At 47.9% G+C, this 22271-nt stretch overlaps 1 protein-coding gene across 1 annotated transcript in view; it reads right to left on the bottom strand.

Annotated features, from left to right (window-relative positions):
- Window positions 1-17294: 17294 nt before the first annotated feature.
- Window positions 17295-22271, bottom strand: part of LOC142582723 (alpha-L-fucosidase-like) — a 73994-nt gene continuing 69017 nt past the window's right edge. Inside the window, exons 8-9 of the mRNA XM_075692703.1 lie at window positions 21639-21809; window positions 17295-17760 (exon numbers count right to left, since the gene is read on the bottom strand). Of these exons, the coding sequence (XP_075548818.1) occupies window positions 17445-17760; window positions 21639-21809 (487 nt within the window). The 3' untranslated portion in view covers window positions 17295-17444. The remainder of the gene's footprint in view (window positions 17761-21638; window positions 21810-22271) is intronic.

The raw sequence follows: 22271 nt of genomic DNA, 5'->3' as shown, positions 1-22271 counted from the left end.
TGTCTGGAATTTCCAAATATAAAACGCATTATTTACGCCTTGACTGGAGTGTAGATCGCGCGTGCCGACGCGGCTGTGAATGCGCTCTCTATCAGCAGCCATCCCCGAGCAGTGGCGCCGAAGCGGGCACACGGAGAACTAGGCCCGAGACGCCGTTCAGGCGCGACGCAGCGGGCCGCACCTTGTGCTTTTGGATCGAGCGGCCGTGGTATGAGTCAGTCAAAAACGTTTGAAACGGGAGACCAAGGGAGCTTCCGTAGAAATGAGGTGTTTTGTTTTATTTTTTGAGCATCGGATAATTTTCGCGATTTGAGACTAAGAATTTCTTTCAATATGTAAGGTATGAGCTTTGTTTGTGTTTTCGTTTGAAAAGCTCCGAGATTGGAAAGATGCCTTTTAGGTAAAAGTTTAGTCTCGCGAGGTGTTCATTAATGAGTATATAGGCTTTCTTTTTTTGTGTGTGTAAGTAACCTGAGTGTCAAGGTTATCGATGAGAGGCCTATGGTAACGCGTGTGTGTTTTAGTTAACCTTCTTTTTATGCGTTTTTATTTTTTAAGGTTAACCGCGTAGGTTTTCAGTGAGTGCATGATTTACACTGAGAAGCGTCCTTAGTTCCTTTAGCGTCTGTCCTGTGTGGACGGAAGGAAGCAGAATTATGACTGGGTTGCTCGTGTGTACTGAGGGCAGCCGTATTCTGACTTCTTTAGTGAGCGTGCGTAGAACGAGTTATTAGCAGACGCATTTTTTTAAGGTTTCTGCGGAGTGCGTAAGTTACGCAAGTTTAGTTGCTCGTTTAAGCTACGTGTCCTGTAGGGACTAAAGGAAGAAACATGAGTAGGCGTAATGAAAAGTTTGCCTACGACGCAAGTACGCGTTCTGAATAGTGACCACAAGGCTAGCGCGCTTGTGATTACGTACTTGTGAAGATGGCCAGACTGTTCAGTGGCACCAATACGTGCGATAAGTACGCCACTGCGATAGGTTGGAAACATGCGGTTCGTGTAGTTTGGGCGGTGCAGAAGCTAGTTTCCTATATCGCTACAAGAAGGGCAAGCTTAACGGCAATGCCGACGGTTTAAGTCGTTGCCCCTAGAGTATCGAAAGCCTCATGCTCATCCGGGTTTGCGTGGCATTTTTTTCGTGCGTTCATATGTTTTTCCGAAGTGACGCCGATTGTTAGCTGATTTTAATAACCACGTCTTAACGCTTTCAAGAAATGGCTGTTTTTAGTGTTGAGGGGGGGAGGACGCGCGTAGGGAAAGGTGTAGCGGGTTTTCTTCCTTCTTAAAAGCCGGGTGTGTCTCGGGGGAGGGTGGCCTTGTGCTCGCTGCTTTGTGGTTGTGGGTCCGGCACTGTTCTGGGGTGATTACTTGCCCACGCAGGAGACGAAAAGTTGCGAGACCTGCTTGCAAGACCAATTTCACCGGACCGGACCACGGAGAAAAGTCACCAGAGCGCCACGAGGACGGATGACCACTCCCAGGAATCTACCTGCTACGAACTAAGGGTTCGTGACCTCTACGGGGAATTCTGATACCGAAACGCCGATCCCTCGTACAGCGGCTGCTGGCCCCTACACGTCGGGATCTTCCTCCCCCGCCGGAGATGCTGTTAGGGTTGGCGTCTGACACCACGTGGCGACAGGAATTTCGCCAGACCTTCTCCCAGGATTCGTCGAAAAGAGGGCTGACTTCTCCTGCGAGGGCCAACGTCAGTCAGCTTGCGCACAAAGGGCCTTCTACCAGGATTCGTCGAAATGAGGGTTGACTTCTCCTGCCCGTGCTCGGTAATGCAGGAGGAGGGGCCCTCTCTCTGTGCCTGTCACGTGACATCGACGGAAGCAAGATCCCGCCCACACTGGTAGAGAGCCTATTTAAGGGGCTCAGAAATGTACTTTGATATACTTCATACTTCATGCTTTTCTTATTTTCTTTCAACTACCTTTGCATAAACCGTGCAAGTTTGGCACTAGCAAATCGTCTCGCCCCTGCTTGGTCGCCATGATCTACCGGATGCCTGCAGCCCGCCGACAACGCCAAGCTACCCAATAAGTAATGTCGGTCGAGCTTCGATAGACAGGCGTCGCTACTTCTCGGCAGCAGTACGGTACGCTACCCTGGAGTACGCAACAAACTGGTTGCTAGCGGTGGGATCGCCTCCAAACGCAACACCGCATGCTTGCAAACATCCCGGAAACACATACTTTATACACGGACACATCACGCACTCAAGAGGCCTATACCTCGGTAGTTTTGGATGGCACCGAATCCCTGAGAGACTCTGCTGCAATGTGCGGAACAAATGCCGCTTACGGAGAAATTCTCGGTGTTGCTCTTGCAATTCGATACGATATCCGTGTTCTTGAGGAAGTGTATATATTGACAGACTCGCAACAGGCATGCTGGGCGTTCCTATCAGGACATGGCATCCCGAGAGCGGCGCACCAAATTCTCAAACAGATCCCGCAAAATACACCAACCACACCTCCCCGCATCCACTTACTCTGGAGCCCTGGTCATACCTCGCTGCCGGGTAACGAACGCGCACATGCGGTTGCCCGAGAAATTTCCCTCCGGATGACTCGGCGTGGTGAGGCGACTAGTTCAGAGTGGGGGGATCCCTTGCTCCGTTACAAAGACATACTCCGTCATTATACACGCATTCGTCGCACCCACGCCGCACCACCGCCGTCCTTCTCGCGGGAGGAAGCAGTGGCATTACGCCAGTTACAAACCGCAACTTTTCCAAATCTTGTCTCTCTCAATAAATTCTACCCACACTGTTATGCAGATCGTTGCCCTGGCTGTGGCAGCTCGCCCACAACCTTCCACGTCACGATTGAATGCACTGCAAATCTCTTTCCTCCCTTGCCAACTCTCCTTTACCCCCTACGCAACAAAGAGCTGTGGGACGATGCCCTCCGCGACGGACCTCCCGAGGTCCTCCGAGCTGTGATACAACGTGCTCGAAACATCGCCGGAATCATCTTAGGGACCCCGGACTGAGGGTTCCTCCCACACTGCTCTCGCCATTCAAATATTATTAATAAAGATGTTTTACTCTTGACGCCCTAGTGATCCGTTCTCATTGAGCTGGTCATCTGGCAGGCTTTCCTCAATCGTTTTTTTTTTTCGTCCCTCGAGCCTAATTCGTATCTGGTCACTGAAGTTACCTCTTTTGCTACTTCCGCTGGAGCAGGTTTTGCATATTCAGCCGAAAGCGATGCGATTTTCCGAGCTTGGCCTCGCGTCAACGCCTATACTACGCCCTCCCCCAGTTTAAACCCTTTGTCACACAGTAATTGATCTGACCGATTCGAAAAAATGTAAGGATACTGCAGCGACAAAGATTTGGAAACTTCAGCCTCGGTCATGAGCTGCCCGAACGGTCCACTGAATTTGGCTTTGGCCATGGGCATGCACACGCTGAGTTCTTCTACAGCATGTTTGGTCCATGCTACTTCTCCAGTGAAGTTATCTACCGTCACGTAAGACAGATGGACAATGTCCATCGTGGCGGCACTGTCTCGCAGCACCCGGCACGATTTACCATTAACTTGCAGGTCTTGAAGGCATGCTTTTAAAAGTTCCATATTCTCGTCTTTTTCATCCACGTAGGAGAAAACTACGCTGGGCTTCCCGCAGTTTACAGCGATATGTCCGAGTTTGTGGCACTTATAGCAGCGGATCGGTCTAACCGATTCGAACTTTCTTTTCTGCTCTTTTTGTGCGGTTTCCCCGTTTGATTTCTCCACCCTCTATTCTGAGGGATTTTCCTCCACGTCTACAGGCTCCGGTCGTCTAGTCTGCGAACCCTTCTTGAACGGAAATGGTTTCCGCGGTCCATTTCGGCCGTCCCAGTTTCCGTCCTCGGCGTTCAGTTTTCTACGCGTTGCGTACTCTTCGGCTAATTCAGCCGCCCTTTCCACAGTGTTTACGATTTCTCTGTCTTGCACCCACAACTTGACAGATTGTGGGATGCTTTTGTAAAACTGCTCTAGACACATGCATTCAACAATCATGTCTTTGCTCTGGTACGCTTCCACGCTTTTCAACCACTCGACTAGGGTGGCCTTTAAGCTATATGCAAACTCCGGATATCCCTCGCTATCCTTCTTGCCTGTGCTTCTAAACCTCTGCCGAAAAGCTTCCGCTGAAAGGCGATACTTTTTCAAAAGACTAGCCTTAACCGTTGCATAATCATATGCATCCTGCGCACTGAGTCTGGCGATTACTTCCGCAGCCTCATACGGCAACGTAGAAAGCAACCGCTGTGGTCATATACTTGGACCAAAGTTCATCTTCTCGCAAGTCCTTTCAAAATTTCCTAGGAACAAGCCTATGTCGTTCCCGACCTCAAATGGCTTTAACAGCCTGTCCATGCGGTATGATTCTGCCTCACTTGATCGCTCCAGAGCCCCTTCACTTCCTTGAGACAACTAGAACCGCTTTCTTTCAAGCTCAAGTTACATTTTTCGCAACTCGCGTTCCTCTTGTCCCATTCTTCTCTCTTTCTGTCCCGTTTCTGTCTTTTCCTAAGAAGTTCTAGCCCAATTGCAATGTCCTGCTCGCTGGCCTTTACGGAAATCAGCTTCAATGAGTTCCATTTTAGCATTTCCTTGCGTACCTCCAGGCCCAGTTCCTCACCAAACAATCAACAATTCGTCTTTCAGCCGTGTCCTTAACTCCATGATTGCTGCTTTACTTCCTTGGTCCTGCTCGCTAAACCTACCTAGGAAAACACAACGTAGCTAACAATCAACAATCTAGCTTCCTTACTGTTCTAAACAGAAAAGCCACAAAATGAAGCCTAGATAGTCAAAGCAAGAACCAATCACTCACCGCAGACACAACACCACGTCGCAAAGTCCGTCTCACCGCTCTCAGCCAGTTGTAATGTTTGGAGTCGGGTATGAAATAGATGGTAGCTGGCCCATTCCGTCGTCCACTTATCCACGCTGAGGAAGTTGTTGGTGGGAGAGATTTGTTCTCATCGAGAACGAGGAAATGGGATTTATTTACAGTATCTACATGGAGAACGTTACAGTTCATCAGTCTAACATCACTCAAAGGGGAATGCACACTGAGCAGCCGCACAACAGCTGCTTATAAACACTGTCCTCCCTAGATCCCCAGGAAAGGGAAAAACGGCCATTCAAACTGCTACCAATTCGGAGCGTTCAAAAGCCATCGTAGCCGACCAGCCTTTGAGGGGGGGGCGGTTACACACACACTTCATGACAGGTTTCACTGACCACGCCGAGTTGAGTCGGTTCTCGCAGACACGGTGCTTAACCCGAGCAGGCGCCTCTTCATCCCAGTGTTGACTCCACAGACAATGGCCGCCGCGTCTGTCCATGACTTCTGAGCTGCGTGAGACGGCAGCGCAAAATATCTTCCAGGGGCTCCCCTGCTCCTATATCGAACCGTGAAGGCGGTGGCGATTCCACAAACAATACTTGGCCCGCCGACGGCGTTTAGTCATAGCGGCGCCGAGGGAGGACATTAATGCGGCACACCGTCGTCCCTACAAAACGAGTCGCCGCGGCAGGTGGGGAAGGCTTCCATGGTCGCTTCTGGGAAGCTCGCAGCTGCGGCTGGCTGGGAAAATTTTGTAGGTCGGTACCCTTGCAGGCCGTTCGTAACAGTAGATCTAACAAGACGCGTTGGCCTAGAAACGACAGAGTGGTTGCTAAAGCATTTTGATGACTTGGATATGTTTCTCAGGAGACCCAAGACAGCACCCTGTCTTCTAACGTCTTATTATGCTGGCGTTCCCGTACAGTAAACTCAGTTCTGAAGAGACGCGCACCATAACATGCGGTAGTGTAGCTTACGTTTAACACATGTAACTTATCTCTCCTACGCATGTAAGCCCGAGATACGCTATTCCAAACTTCCTGTTTAGAATTGCGTTTCGCTGAACCCATATTCTTGTTATTCCCACAATCGCAAGAGTCAAAAGTGTGACTTGTTCTCTAAGTTGTAAGTTGTCACGACAACGGAGTTGTAATTCACAGCGACTGCCTCTAAGAAATACGCAACGAGGTATGGCCGATGACGATATAATTGCCAAGAACGGTATTCAGGAGGCGTTTATTACCATGAACTGCGGGCGCCTGTTGAGTGGCAACTGTTGGGTGGTGGCTGCAATCGTTTGCTCGCCACATGACGCATATACACTGGAATTCAATTGATTTCACCAACGCCCTCTTGTATTCTCTAGACCCTTAATTGGGACTCCGCCTGCGACCAGGACTCTTCTCTTTTAGAGCGCAGCTCTTTGGCGTCCGTTCCTGGGTTTCGCGTCGTCGTCGGCGTTGTCGTCGGCCTCGTAACCAGCTCCGCCCCCCTTTCATCCCCCCAGCGCTAGCAGCGACCGACTGATACCGCTGGATGCCGCTGACGCCGCTAGAGAGTCAAGATAACGTGACTGCATAGAACACCGTCGCCGCCATGCAGAAAGAGGAGGAAAGGGTCCCCCCCCCTGTTCTTGTGTGGCGGATAGGGTGCTCTTCAGTTGCCGACGCGCCGGTTATTTCACGTAGACCCCGGCACGTCGACGAATACGTGACCACCTTCCCACGGCTAGACCTGGTTCTTAGCGCTGCGGAAGCGAGGGTATCATATTGTTTGTGTCGGCATCGGCGGCGTTGTCCCTGAAACCAACTCCGCAGCTGGGGTTGACTCACTATCGGCGTCAGCGGCATCAGTCAGTCGCTGCTATCTCTTCCCTCCTCCCTTTATCGTGTTGTCCGCTTGCTGCGCGCGCTTCTGCCCCCATCGTTTGCCGCTGGGTGTACACGCCGCCCCCCTCCCCCCTCTTCCTGCGAGTCTCCGGTTGTCAAAGCGCCGGCTCGAACTTAATTCCTTTCTTCGCTCCTCCTCCAATGCAACCCCTGTGCGGTGGCAATCAGAGAGCCAGATCGGTGGCGGCGGATCTGTATATGTGCACCGCCCGAGCCGAAATTGCCGCTGCCGTTCGCCCTGTGCGGTGGCAATCAGAGAGCCAGATCGGTGGCGGCTTGACATAAAGACAAACAGCAATTTCCTAACACTTATGCGGGAGAACATCCCGTTCCTCTCGCTCGTAACGCGTCCCACGGCTGTGACAACCTCGCGAGGCACTTGTATAGATCTCGTCTTTGAGAATCAAGCATTGGTGTACCAAGTCGAACATATATCAGTCTATTTCTCCGACCACAAAGCTTCCTTCATGACTGTCAAGAACTGTTAGTGGAGTCTTTGTTAAAGGAATACGTGTGAAAAATTAAAAAAAAATTCTGTGATAGCGCATACATGTGTTGCTCGATTTCTTTGCCTCAATCTATCGAAAAGGTGAAACAGCTTATTTGCTGCGCTCAAATATCGCATTAGGAAGTAACGTAATCGTCGGTAATTTTTTTTTTCTCTTGATGTCCCTTTCCCTTTCGCAATGTGCTAAGACGTGCTTCTCCTGGTGCTGGGTACGCCATTTTCTTAATTAATTATTATTTAATTAATTGATTAATATAATAATTCCTTTATTGCTGCAGAAAATAGCGCCTCTTCATCTCCATAATCACCCTCTCTCTCACGTGGAGTCTGTATATTTGTGGCAACGCAGCGACAAACCTAGGCCTTAGTTTTGCACAGAGACATCGGGAATTATGATCTTTAATGAAAAGACGAATAATTACATGGTGTCAACTCAACAGCAAGTCATACCCATAGTCAATTTAAATACCTATGCGTATATACAGGGTGTCCCACGTAACTTGAGCCAAACATTAAAAATATGTAAATGCAACGTAGCGGGACAGAATGAAGCTTAGAACGACAGGTAGTGAACGAAGAACGAAGGTAGAACGAAGGTAGTGTTGTTTGCCATCGCTTAGAGATACTCATATATTCACCTAATTAGATAATTAGTCTTAATTAATCAACATCTCAAATATTATATATATATGCAAAGGGTCAATGAGGACCTTCGTGTTGCCCTTATTCTATTGGAGATTATCTTGGTGAATATTTTATATAACACTGGGAGTAAGCTAATGGACCTATAATTTTGTAGTCCTATAATGTCACCCTTTTTACAGATTAGTATAACGTTGGCATTCTTCTAGTTCTTCGGGACCCTTGAAGTCGATAGACAGTTCGTATAAAGGACCGCCAGTTATTCAAGCATAATGTCTCCTCCATCTTTGATTAAATCGACTTTCACTCCATCATCTCCTGCCGCTTTTCCCCGTTTTATGACTTGCAAGGCCCCACTAACTTCATCGCAAGTTATGGAAGGAGCCTCTGTAACCTGTTCATTACTAATTGGAATAGAGGTATCGTGGCTGCTCTGGGTGCTGTACAGGTCAGCATAAAATTCTTCCGCTGCTTTTACTATATCTTCGAGATTGCTGATGATATTACCCTGTTTATCTTTCAGTGCATACATATTGGTTTGTCCTATGCCAAGTTTCCTTCTGATTGATTTCATGCTGCGTCCATTTTTTACTGCTTCCTCAGTATTTCTCACGTTATAATTTCTAATATCCCTTATTTTCTCCTTCTTCTGCTCATCAGTTTTGACAGTTCCGCGAAGTCTATCTGATCTCTTGAATTGGACACTTTCATTCTTTGTCGTTTCCTTATTAGGTCCTTTGTTGTTTGGGAGAGCTTACCTACTGGTTGCCTTGGTGCCTTACCTGCCACTTCAATTGCTGCTTCTGAAGCCAGCCTAGTTATACCTCTATGTCATCTTCAGCTCTCTGTTCCAAGGTTGCATATTTGTTTGCGAGTACCAGCCTGAATTGGTCTGTTTTTACTCTTACTGCGTCTAGGTTGGCCTGTTTCTTCTTAACAAATTTTACTCTTTCTCTCTTCAAATTGAGGTGACTCCTAAACCTCACTAACCTATGATCATTTCACTTTACCCTACCTAACACTTGCACTATGCTGAGATCGACAGAAAGTATGAAATCAATTTCATTTCTTGTTTCATCATTAGGGCTTTACCAGGTCCACTTTTTGTTCCTACGCTTCCTGGAGAAAGTGCTCATTATTGGCAGTTCATTCCTTTCCGCGAATTCTACCAACATCTCTCCTCGAGTGTTCCTAGAATCGACGCCGTGGTTGTCAATTGCTTGTTCACTAGCCTGCTTTTTCCCCACTTCTGCATCGAAGTCTCCTATTACGGCAGTATACTCAGTTTGCGCTTTTCTCATCGCTAATTCAATATCTTCGTAAAACTTATCTATTTCGTCATCATCATAACTGGAGGTTGTGGCGTAGGCTTGTACTACCTTTGATCTATACCTCTTTTAAGTTTTATTACGACTACTTCTACCCTCTCATTAATGCTGTAGAATTCGTCAATGTTGCCCGCTACGTCCTTATGGATTAGCAGTCCTACTCCGTACTGCTTCTTATCTGGAAGTCATTTATAGCAGACGAAGTGGCCATTTGTCAGCACTGTATAAGCCTCACCAGTTCTTCTAACCTCACTAAGGACAATGATATTCCAAACAATGCCTGATAGTTCCTCAAAGAGTCATGCTAAGCTAGCTCCACTCGGGAGAGTTCGGCTGTTAAACTTTTCAAGGGTCAGTTTCCATGGGCAGCCTGTCCGGGTCGCGTTTTTACAATTGCTAGTAGGTACAGCGGGACGTGGCGCTTTTCATGGCGCTCGACGTTTTTGCGCAGGCGCAAGTAAGAGCGGGTGCGAGAGAGAAAATGTGGGGGCCTTTGCTCCTTGAATATCTGAGTCTGCCTAGGCACAACGGAGGAGGTTCCTTAACGCGTGTTGTATGCGTTTGTCCCCTAGGCATGTCGGTATTGCAGAGTGCGGTCCAGTTTGTTTACGCTGCGCCGCTGGCTGCCTGCGCGGGGAGGCAGTGGGCACAGATGCCCCATTTGGTGATCGCTGTCTGAAGGGGCAAAAGTTTGGCTGGTGTTGTATAAGTCGCGGGTCGCTTTTTTCAGTAGCGACGATAGATTGCATTTTTTACAAGCACTGCTCCAGGAGGGCACATGTAAACGGCAAACGGAGGCCTCAGGAGAGCACCTGGGGTTATATGAAACCAGGCGGCGCAGGATCCCCGAGGCACCCAAGCGGTAGCGGAAAGATAAAACTGGAAGCAGGGCGGCCCGCGGGTTGGAGCCGCGGAGGCCGAAGCGTGCCAGGGGGTGTTCGCATAAGAAATTGGCTGTCCGCGATAGCGGGCAGCTGATCTTATACTCTCCTGGCACGCGCAGCCCTCTGCAAGCCCCAACCCGCGGACCAGTCCGGGTTCCAGCTTTGATGTCCCCGTTGCCGCTTTTTTGTCCCGGAGGCGCCGCCAATAATGCGAAATAATGCCACGTCGTTTCAATTACTAAAAAACACGATTGAATAAATATAATTGCGTCGAGCCGCCAACTTGCGACGCTAAGTTCAGCACTACCGCGCCCCGCGACTTCTGCCGGCACGCCTAGAGAGACAAGCGCATACAACACGTGCTCAGAAACTCCTCCGTAGTGCCTAAGCAAAGTCATATATTCAAGGAGCAAAAGTCCCCACATTTCCTCTCTCGCACCCACTCTTACTCGCGCATGCGCGCAAACGTCCGTCGTCTCCGCAAGTGCCACGCCCCGCTGTACCTACTAGCAATTGGAAATACGTGTCCGGGTCCAGGAGAGCCTTAGCACCCTCTGCAGCGTTACAGGTCTGACCGCCGCCTCGGTCAGGTGCTCCGCAGATGCTGGGGACTGAGGGCCATGGGTTAATTGTAGGAATCATGAGGGAGGGGGTGGCCGAATACTGCACCAGGGAGGCCAATTCCTTTTCTGGTGAGGGAGACTCTTTTGTTGAAGCTTAGTGGGTCTTCCTAATTTGGTTGTACTTGGATTTGTATAGCCCCACTGGCTCTCGGCATTTTTGTCGGTGTCCGGCGCCACTCCAAGCCTGGAGATGTAATGTGCTGGAGGAGGTGAATTCGAGCTTGCAACTTTCAGATTTTAAAAAAAAGAGAGAGAGAAAAAAAACGAGGATTCGAACTTCTGACTATGGCAACCGAGCATCCAACTAGCTCAGTCAATAACCCTGCAGGGTATGAGGCCTCCTTATGTCGGATTATTGCAGCCCAGATGATCCTACAGGTCTGAAAACACGCTTGAATTATCCGCGATAGACGGGTGTTGCAGATCGCGATATCGCAACTATTTCCTCCTTTTCTGGTGTGGGTAGCCAGCCGGAGATATCCTTTCGTTAAGTTACCTGTCTTTCCTTTGGCTTTATTTCGCTCTATTGAGTGAGGTCACGTTCTGCTGCTTATCCAGATCGCAGTGCCTATGTAAGAGAGAGAGGGAGAGAGAGAAATTTGGTGGGAAAGACAAGGAGGTTAACTGGAAGAACTTTTGATTTGCTGCACTGCATTTGGGAACGGATAGGAGGAAAGCAAGACGGAAAGAATGCCAACTACGCCAGTTACAAAAATGGAAAGCCAGAAAACGAAAGAGGAAGAAAGAGTGGTATCGCTTCGTTTCTCAACCACCAGGAGACGCTATCTAAACGCCTACAAAAATGACAACCCGGCCTAGGTGCTTCACTAATTAATGCTTTCTTCTCAAAAGGAGATTGCTCGCGCGCATCTGACAACGTTTACTTCATATAATACTGGACGAGCCTGTGGAAGTCCTGCAGCGGATAATAGCACGCTAGATATTACATCACTGTATATTTTCGGCGAATTTGGACAGCACTTAAAACGTGCATGAAAAAAAAAGAAGGTTCAGCGCTTACCGGGAATCCACGAGTCGCGTATGCGAGGAGACACACCCATCAGCTCACTGTCGCGTCTGTCTGCCTCTGGCATCGGAGAAGTCCTGTCAAAACGAGTCGGAACTGCTACGCCCCGTCTTTTGCGCTGCCGAAGGCCGAGTCATTGGGTGTGAGAAGGGTGCACTGGCATATACATATACCGAAATATATGCTGAAACTTTCGCTCACGGGCAAACCCTAAGAGTGGCGAGACGGGCCGCCAGAACAATGTGGTTCTGAGCCGCGCGTAAAACAGGCGACCTTGAAAGCGGCCTTTCAATATGCTTGGACAGCGCTTATACGATGCTTCCTCTAAGCTACAGCAAACGCGTCTGCGATCAGTCAGACATGGTTTGTACACTTTGCGCGGGCAAGCAAGTGACGTCCCTCTTACTGCCGCACTTGCAATACTTGCAATACAGCAGTTGCGAATACACGCTCGTGATCCACGGGAACACAAACGGAAACACGCGATAACGAATATATGTGCAAATTTAGAAAAAAAAAAAGAAATGGACGCAAACTACGACCACTTTTGACGTGATGAAAATCTGTATATGAACTTGACATCTGTGATAAACACCGGGGCCGCACGAGTGCTTGGGCGGCGACTTTTTTTATTTTTTACAGCTGTCTGGGAACCAGTTTCAACAATTCAATCCGCCTTTTTCACGGCGCGACGGCGCATGCACCCTGCCCTAGCGGATTAGTCGCAAAACGTTTTGGAAGGCACGCGCGCGCGGCCGCGCGGCCTGGTATAGGAAAAAAGTCCCCGAAAAAAAAAAAGCCGCACAAATGCGCTATGGATGCGCACCGCAGCAAACACACGTGGCGTGTACCGCATTGGAACTCCACTGGTATATAGCTCTACGTCGGTGCGCTGCTGAAAACGTGGTAGCGTAAGACTGCAACTGCACCGTGAACCACGTAGTTACCGCCACACATTCATGGCTAGCAAATTTATCGATAAATCCCTGCGTTACACTTCGGCGACACTTCAAAATCACCGCTCCTTCCAGTCCGCGAAGATGCTCAAACAGCGAAGCTGTGTTAGTTACACTCAGTCTTACAGCATGCAAGTCAAACTTCGCCAGCAGTCTATATTGTGAACCTTTTGTTTTACCATTCTTCCACCTCATTTTCGCTTTTGCGTGCTTCGCATGTTGACAATGCTGTAGGAGTTTTAGGAGTGCTTTTCTTTTGCGATTCTTCCAGTGTTTCTTTTTTCTTTTTCTTTTTTTTTTGCGTGTGAGGCCGGCCCTACGACGACGAGCCCGTTCACGAGCCAACTCTCGCTGACGTTCGCGGTAAGCAGCTTCTTCCTTAGAAGTACGCACTATTCGTGGTGTTCCCATAGTTGTAGCTGGGATGGAATGTGCGGAACCACTAATCTAAACCACCGTATATTGGGCGCAAGGCCCACCACTGAAGATGCGGGCGCTGCAATCGTTTTGACGAATGGTTGGATTGGTTTGACGATTGACGCAGCTGCCGGCACTTCTTGCGCCAGGAAGAATTGCCGGTAGCCACGCGCTCCTAGTATCGCGTTTCAATCACTGGGAAGTGTTCATTGGTCGCAAACCGCCAGCATAACATTTGTCTCTTTCGCGGCAGAGTGGAATCAATCGTCGATGAATTGCATAAGATTCGCGTATGAGATAACACTCTCACATGGGGAAAGACGTCACTCCAACCCCTTTCCCCCTGTTGAGCTCTTCCTTTCCTATCCAGGCCTCTAGGTCACGTGGCCCCTTTTTAGCGAAGTCCGACAACAACGCCACAGGGTCCGCATAATCAGTTTCGCTGGAAAATATCACGTTGCTGACGAAGTCTTCTTACAGCGTCGGCCCTTTCTTGCTGGTGGTGGCAGCGCGTGCCTGACTTCACGTACGCGTTTAAGGCGCGGTAACACTGGGTCAATGCGAGTCCGACAAGACGCTGACGCCAACTATTGCCTGACTACTCATCACAGTGTGTCCATGTGTGTCACTGAGACCATTTTATCATTATAGGCCGACAATGACGCAACCGACGAGCTTTCTTGTCAACGGCACAGACAAAATCAGCGTGCCGACCATGATCGTTTGACCGAACTCCAAGCGAGCGCTCGTCGAACCGACAACGCGATAGTCACAGCGCATTCGCTTGTATATTGACCCTTTTCGCGGAGCAGTTTGTTCTAGAGAAATGAGATGGCGCCTTCGGCGGCGCGCCGCACGTGGCCTCAGCAACAATGCACGAATACGAAACCATTACTGCTTCTAGCTTGCTTCTGTGCGATCAGCTGTCGGAAATGCAACTGGGTTTTCGCTAACGTACTGTGCTCCAATCGTGCTGCAAATCGTGGAACGGTGGATTGAAGACGTGTGCAGTAGCTGGCTGCGAAAATAGTGACTGGCATATTAAGGAATGGAATGAATCTGTGTGACCAAGCTCACGGACCGCTGCTACATAAGGACTGCCTGTTTTGCCGGCCCTTCCCGATGCACAACTTTGTCCAAGAATAAAATACTTTGCTCATCTGCCAATTTTATCGCTAATCCCCAAAGAAAGGACTTGAACCTCGGAATGTCGGCAAGGGTGAGTACCGCTCGTTAAAAATTGAAAAGGGTTAAAAGGGTCAGTATAATTAATCACGCTCAATATGAGTCGAAACATGCCTTCGAAGTTGAAATGCACAAGCTTCGATCCTCTCAAGCCGTGGACATGAAGTTTGAGCCAATGTTGTCGTGTTTAGCTAAGGTTGGGTTAGGCCTGGCCCCGTCGAATTCGTGCACCCCCTACCGGTGAACCTGAGCTTAAATATAATCAGTTACGACTGAGGAAACTGCTCTTATAGTTCAGTTGCGGCCCTGTAGCGATTTGATATCAACTACTCTTCACACGGGGCATACGCAATAAGCGGCAAGCGGCGCGCTACACAGTGCTGTACCAACATCTGCACGTCACCGTTCCCGAAGGCTGCCGGTCGCATTCGCTACGTAGATGGGTGGGTCTGTGCACGCTGTTATGCTGGCACATTTCTTAATTCCAGAGAAGCATTGTTTACCTATGCGTCAAATGAGAAACAAGAGACAGTACATTCGATACAGCAGCATAAACAATCGCCTCACTCAGTTACGAACGGGGTCAGCGATGCCATCCGCGTTTTCGGAAGAGAACTACACTGCCTATAAGTGAGCGCTTATGACGAGCACAATTTTCTCTAATAATGCTTCATGGCACGCGCAAACTAAGTATGTGATGAAGTTAAAGAAAAGCCATGGCAGAATCTATAATTAACAGCCCGTAGTATATGTGTCAGGATCGCAGTTGCCGTTGTTTATGTGGCTCGGCCGCTCATATTGACTTGTCTCAGGGTGGAACAATGCGGCTCATATGAGCAGATATGCATGTTTTGGTACATTTCGAGATCATATTAGCGATGCGCCGCTTGCACAATATCGGAAGCTAACAACGATCTGTAGCTGTAGATGTCGATGTAAACAAATTTATATATTATTTATTTAGGTACCCTAAATGCCCTGAAGGGCATAACATAGTGGGTGGGGGGGGGGGGGGAGAGGTGCAATACAAAATCATTGTGTCAAATATAGAAGCACCAGAACAAACAACAAGAAAAAGATATGAGTTGGGTAAAAGGAACCGACTATGGTATAACGACACTTTCAGGATGTTATTCATATTTAAATCAGGCGCAACGACAGAAATATTACACAATTTTGAATGCGCATAAAAACAGGAACACTGAAATGAATCTCGGAATTGGTAAGCACTGTAGTATAATATAAAGGTCGAGTGATACATTTAAGTATGCACGAGTAAACAAAAAAGAAACATTATATAATTCTAGAGACGCATACAAACAAAAATAGCCGTTATTCATGAAGATGCTCCAGAAGTTCCCTTCGAAAACTAGCTGCATCAGTGCAAGCGACAATGCTTCCTGGTAACGCGTTCCATTCGTTTATGGATTGCACTAGAACTGAACTTTGGTATTTTAGTGTACGAGCAAATATGGGTTGCACTTTGTGTTCATGATCCCGCCTGGATGAAATGTGATGTGCGGGTTTAATGCGATTGGTGCACTGCTTTGGCAAATCCGACGCGGAAGGCTGTGCTCGAATACTTCTTGAATATGTAACATGTGTTATGAATGTGTAAAAAGAATACAAAAAGCGAAGTGCAAGAGCAGACATCAGCGACAACAAACGCCCAGGCCGCCGTGTCGGCAGACGGAACTCGGCGTGCGTTTATCGGCCGCACTGACAGCACAAGAGCGCGCTCAGGCCTGCTCACCCAGTAGTCGACGAGTGCTACATGGCTTCCAGGAACGAAATGCTGCCCCGGAGAAATCATTAATAAATACTCGTGATCCACCAAACGCACAACCGACGCACACTCGCCATGGGCGTAGGTACACAAATCAACCGGCGAAAGCACCGGCACCCTTCCAAAACGTTTCCAGTGGCGTGCGGCAGAAGGCGTAACAGGAACATGAAAAAGGCGAATTGAACCCCCTTCACGTCATGCGGCAACCGGGCTCCTCCCTCGCGCTTCTGTCGAGACACACTGCGCCATCTGATGGCGCTGCGAGAAGTATTCGCGTGGCCTTCGATATGAGAAGCGAGGCGCGCCGGTGCCTGCGAACGCTGAGGATTGTTCCCTCGGTTGCCGGACACTCAGTGGCACATACTCAGTGACCGAAATTGGCGAGAGGTTCATTGAAGATCGGTGCATACCCAGTGTATTCATGGCGCCGCACGCTAAAGTGTTGGCGTGAAAAGCGTTAATTGAAATGCGTTCATTGAAGTGCGTTCATTGAAGTGCACTTGTGGCGTAGCTTGCTAAGGCGTTGGGTTGCTGTCCTTGAGGAACCCTTGTGACGTGGGTTACATTCGACTCAACATCAGACAAATTTAAGGGGTCCTTTTCATCATTGTAGAGCGGCACATTCTAAGTGGCGCAACAACTATAGTTACCCAAGTTGGCGTCAAAGACGTTCATTGAGAAGCGGCACACTCCCAGTGACCCAAGTTGGCATCAAAGAGGTTCATTGAAGACCCGCACAGACCGAATATGGCTCATACCCAGTGCTCCAAGTCGGCGTCAGAGATTCTTCGAACAGCGGTACCTACCCAGTCCCGCATCTACAGTGACCCATATCGGCGTGAAAGAGGTTCGTTGAAAAGCGGCACATATGTACACGTTGCCACATAATCAGTGACCCAAGTTGGTCCAACGGTTGGTTTTGAACCCTGTTCTCTCATCACAGAAGCCCGATGCGCTACCCATTCCACCATGGACTACCCAGCGACCCGGGTAGGCGGGAAAATGGTTAGATACGAAAGTATATACACACTTAGATAGATAGATAGACAGACAGATAGATAGATAGATAGATAGATAGATAGATAGATAGATTAGATAGATAGATAGATAGATAGATAGATAGATAGCCTCCAGAAAGTGCGTGTACCCTAAGAATGCTAACGCATTAAAAACACCGCTGACACGTGCCCTCATTTGATTTCTGCTTTTATGCAAAGACATTGAGAACATGTAGTAAAGTTGTGTTCCCTGACACTCTCTGCCCTCTTATCGTGGAAGATAATAATTGGAGAGAGAAGATTCGTCGATTCTCCCGCCTTCGCGGCCTCTGCTCTTGGCGTCACACCGTCCCGACGCCGCTCATGATCGTCGGCCGCACCGCCTCGGGGCAGTGTCCGCTGGCTGGTCCCGTGACTCTGAGCACCCAGGCCCAGGGTGTGGGCAACTGGTCCACGGTGAGCGCCGGTAGAGCCAGCGTCACTCGGAGAGCCGTCCGTTCCACGACTGTTACGGTCTCTTCCTCGGCGCCCAGCAGGACGACCCGTGATCCGGCGCCCAGCTGCAGCGAAGCCAGCTGGAGAAGGCTCTGCGCCGGCCACTCCAGTACGAATACGTACACCGCCTGGTCGCGGTTTTCAGTCAGACCCTGCGTATACCTGCGCTAACCGGATGTCGTCATCATCACATTTTAGCCCATTGCAGTACACAGGCCTCTCGTGTAGATCCACTGTCCACCATCTGCCGAGCACATCCTGTCTACAAATTGCCTATTCTAATCACTCCATCGCTCCCTCGACTGCACTTCCTTTCCTCGGCAGCCATTCTGCTATGTACTCTGACAGACCTCAAGTTATCTGCACATCCCACGCCTGTGACATCTCCTTCCCAGCTCTATTTTCTCCTCTTAATCTCACTAAAATGTAATACAACCGTGCTTGATCTCTTATCATACTGCCGTTGTCCTGGTTACCAATACCCAATACAGTTTTATCATTTCAACATACTATTAATATCGAGTAGTCAATTACAAATTATAAAAACTGTTGAAAAACAGCCAGACACTCAAAAAAAATTTCGAGAGACATCCAACATGCCCCATGGGGTGTTGAAGCGCGATTTCAACCGGCTTGATAAAAATTAGGAAACGCTGCTTTGAATGTCGTGTTTCGAACTGACCTAGAACCATATTCACACAGTTTTTCATTCGTAAGTGCTGTTTCCCATTGGCCAGCTGCCTTCGGTAATAATATATGTCCAACATGATGATTGGCTCGCATCTGCTCTTATGAACAGTTTTGGTGTAACATCATTTTTTGAAAACGGGTCTTGGCTATTCAAGACCTTTGTTTTTTCTTTAAATGAGTTTATTGTTACAGCTAGATCAGTAGACTAACAACATTTTCCCTCTTAAGGTCCGGACTTTTCACACATTCTTCGGAAATCCGTCGCTTGCCCTGGGTGCTCTTTTGCACTTATTTTAGTAAGGTAAAATCCCCGGAAGACTTGCTTGATCTCGAAGAATAACAACTAGAATTTCAGCGAACCAGCCACGGCCCAGTCCAACGTGACCCTTCCATTACTTATTGCGCGACCATTTACTGAAACCCGATCGACTTTGCTTACGGATTCATTTGGGTAGCGCTAGAACTTTTAAGGGTTGTCGTTTAAAAAGTTTGAAAGAGAACTAGAAAAAATAGCTTGCCTTATAATCGGACAGTTGTAAAGCTAGTTCACATTTTAAAACCGCTACACTACAAACAGAGATTTTAAGTTTTTTTCTTTCTTTCCTTTCTTTTTGCACGGTGAAGTATGTGATGAAGGTAAATGATATCTCTAGCCATCCACAGATTCATTTTCTTAGTTCGAACATGCTTGCTGGGTACATAGTCATCAATAGAATAATTAATAAAAGTCCAACTGTTCCAGAGAAAAGTGGCATCACTCGGGAGCTCGTTGTAAAGAAGCTAAAGACAATCTAAAATCAGCCAATCAATCAAGCAAGCAATCAAGCAAGCAAGTAAGCAAGCAATCAAACGTTAAGCCTGCGAAAAGTCTTTTACGATCTTGGTGCTTTGTTCAGAGTGGCCGTTCGGACTGCCACGAAGAAAAGAAAAGCGCGCAATACAATGCTCTGGGTTTTCATTGTCTATATTAACTACGTATTCTGCAATACTTTAAATAGTAAAGATTGACCTAATGTCGAACAGGCTCTGCCAACTGCTGTCGTAAAGTCAGTGGCAGTTTACGCCAGGTCATACGTAAGCATAATAACAAGAAGTGCGTTATCAAAAAGTGGGTTTATCATACACGCACTCCCGATAAGTCTAGTTTGCAGCATGGAGATTCAAATCTCCAGCGAGGATAATGTGGTCTTCTTTATACAAACACCAAGTGGTCACGTAATTTTTTTAAATAATCCGGCTGAGACGATGGCGGTCTTTTATAAACGGTACATACGTTAAATAATTGGCCCCAACAACTTACTTGGACAAAATTTTTGTGATCAAATATTTTCTCCAAAACAAACATCATTTAGTATCGCACCGTGTAGATGTCGGCCGTATACACACTCCTTAAAGGAGTGTTTTAAAGACTCCCATGGCAGTTTGCAAATGACCTAAGATGCCACCAGCGCACCTACAATTTAGAAATGTTTGCAGCATGTTCCTCCCAGCGCAGACTACAGTACTACGCTTATTGTTTCGCAAACGGCAGAACATTTTAGTCCTCTGGCCTCTGGACGGTTTTCCGGAGCACAAGAACGTTTCCAGTTTGGATTGTTCATTTCAATTTCGCGAATTTCTCGATAGCATCGAGAAACTCAGATTAAAGCAAGCGTGATAATTTCCTATAGCGCCCCACAGCATTGACAAATTTTAAATTTCTGCACCATGTTCTTTTCAAGACACTCTATTTTTATTAGGCTTCATCTTGATATGCCCGATAGTTTAAAAATGACCTATTGTTAACACCCCAAGGCGCATTTAACAGAAACTAGATGATCTCCCGCAACGTGCCTAGTTACCTTACATGGTTATAAGTTAACCCACTCACTGCCCACTTGACATACCAGGCATCGTTTCCAAATTTTATTGTGCTATCTCAGTGGTTCTCTCGATTATTTTTGTCGGCATTTGGAGCGGACGTCTTAGAGCTGTGACTCTCTATCGCATCTAGGTAGTAGCAGCTTCGCTTAAAATGAAATGAGCAGAGCAGTGTAGCAAGGGCTGAGATACTGAAAATATGCTATATTCGCAGTCCCCCCTTTTGGGGTTTCTTTACAAGCTACTTGTGTAACTTGCAGCCCATGATCACGATCTTATGCACCAGAAACGACAGCGTCGCCTTCACGGTAAACTGAACAGTGCCACAACTTCGATTTACCAATGACCCTGTATGGTTCTTGATTGCACTAGAAAATTCAATTTCACGCAGATGTAACCAATGCACAACCATGTGTCTTGCCTGCTTTTGAGAGGGATAAAGTTATCCAGATACACGTCCTTAAAATGAAAACGGACCACGCCGACCCCTTGAACATTCTCAATTACTTCTGGAGCTCTTTCGATCGTATCTTAAGAAACACTCATTATGGCTACTCAGTCGCAAAGAGTTTTAATGCGAAAGCATTATATGCCCAATTACGCGAAAATCCGTCGTAGTCGGCGCGACCGAAAGATAGTACCAAAAATGGCCGACGGTGCAAATGGTAAAAACACGTCGAGAAATGCTGGGATTGACGTCAAATTTCTCAGGCAGGTTTGTGTAAACAAAGGAATATAACAACTTTGAAATGAAAGTTTTGTGCGAGACGAGCACGCTTCCCCGACGCCACGGCGGCTCCACGGTGCAGACTAAATGTATGCCTAGTGCGTGCGTCATTGCGCACATCACGTCGCAGCCATCTGGCTGTCTGAAGGTTTGGCCTGGTGCGTGCATCAGTGGACATGTGACGGCGCAGCCAATGGGGTGGAGGTGGCGCCACGTCATGAGTGTATAAAATAAGCGCGTTCGTGATGTTTCGAGTTCTACGAATGGTATAATGCTTTCACACTCCCACACGTAAACAGTCTTAAGTGTCTCTGCCGAAATTTATGCCTTGGACTCGCATCTTGGCGCATGTTTTGCGCTACCTCAGTGTGCCCAAAAATAGCCTCGACACTGCGCATGCGCGGAACCATAGCTCCACCTGGGGTTCTTTTTTTACTATTTCGGCGTTCCTTCGTACGCCAAGCCAAAAGCGTCCCCTAATTTAGGGCTTACTTTTTCCAAAACCTGAGTTACAAAAACCAAGTTACAAAGTTAACCTGAGTTACAAAGCCCGCATAAAGCAACGCTATAAGCTGTCGCAGTGATGCTGAAGCTTTGTCAACTTCTGCATAACAACAACAACAACAACAAAAAGAACGGTGCAGTGAAACATCTTCAAACCGCTTTTGAGAAAAGATACGTCCTCTCTCGCGGAAATTGTTCGTGGAAATTTGCCGCGTGATTACGGACAGGGAAGTAAGGGCTATGGGTACGAGTCGCATACCAGACGTTGGGAGCCGCAGTGTCGTTCTGGCAAGTCCATGCTGCTGACCCGTAGACAGCTTCGCCATTCACCTTGAGCCAGCGGCCTAGCTGCTGCAGCCTTTCCTGGTAGATGAGCTCCAGTCTGCCGTCTCGAGTTGGCCCCACGTTGATGAGGATGTTGCCTCCACAACTGCAAGAGCATGTTGCTTTTGAACGGACTGCCAACACGACCATGAATCGTCAGCGCTCAGAGACATAGATAAGAAAACATCAGATTGTCACAGGCTCCCGTGGATAAAGTTTCCAAGTGCTAGATATCCATCGTGCTGCACAAGCTCTATATATATAACCAAAGAGCTGCTTTAGCTCTTGTTCCATCATTTAATCTAATGCAGTTTTGCATTCATCTGACAACCGGTTCTTTAAACAGTGTGAATTAAAAAGCGGGTCATTTAGACTGTACTGCATTATAGAATGAGCGTTAGTGGGTAGAATGAGCAGCATAGAATAGTATAGCAGAGTTAGTATAGAATGAGCAGCGTTAGTGGGTAGAAAATGAAAAATATAGGAATGAGAGTAACATAATTATCCTCATGGCATGCTTTCGAATGAGCACTCTAAATGAAAAAAGAAAGCAGGTAGGCTTCATCGA

Source organism: Dermacentor variabilis, chromosome 1, assembly GCF_050947875.1.
Source record: "Dermacentor variabilis isolate Ectoservices chromosome 1, ASM5094787v1, whole genome shotgun sequence".
Taxonomy (NCBI): domain Eukaryota; kingdom Metazoa; phylum Arthropoda; class Arachnida; order Ixodida; family Ixodidae; genus Dermacentor; species Dermacentor variabilis.
Note: the sequence above shows the minus strand (reverse complement) of the source record. Positions and strands in the feature narration are given on the sequence as shown.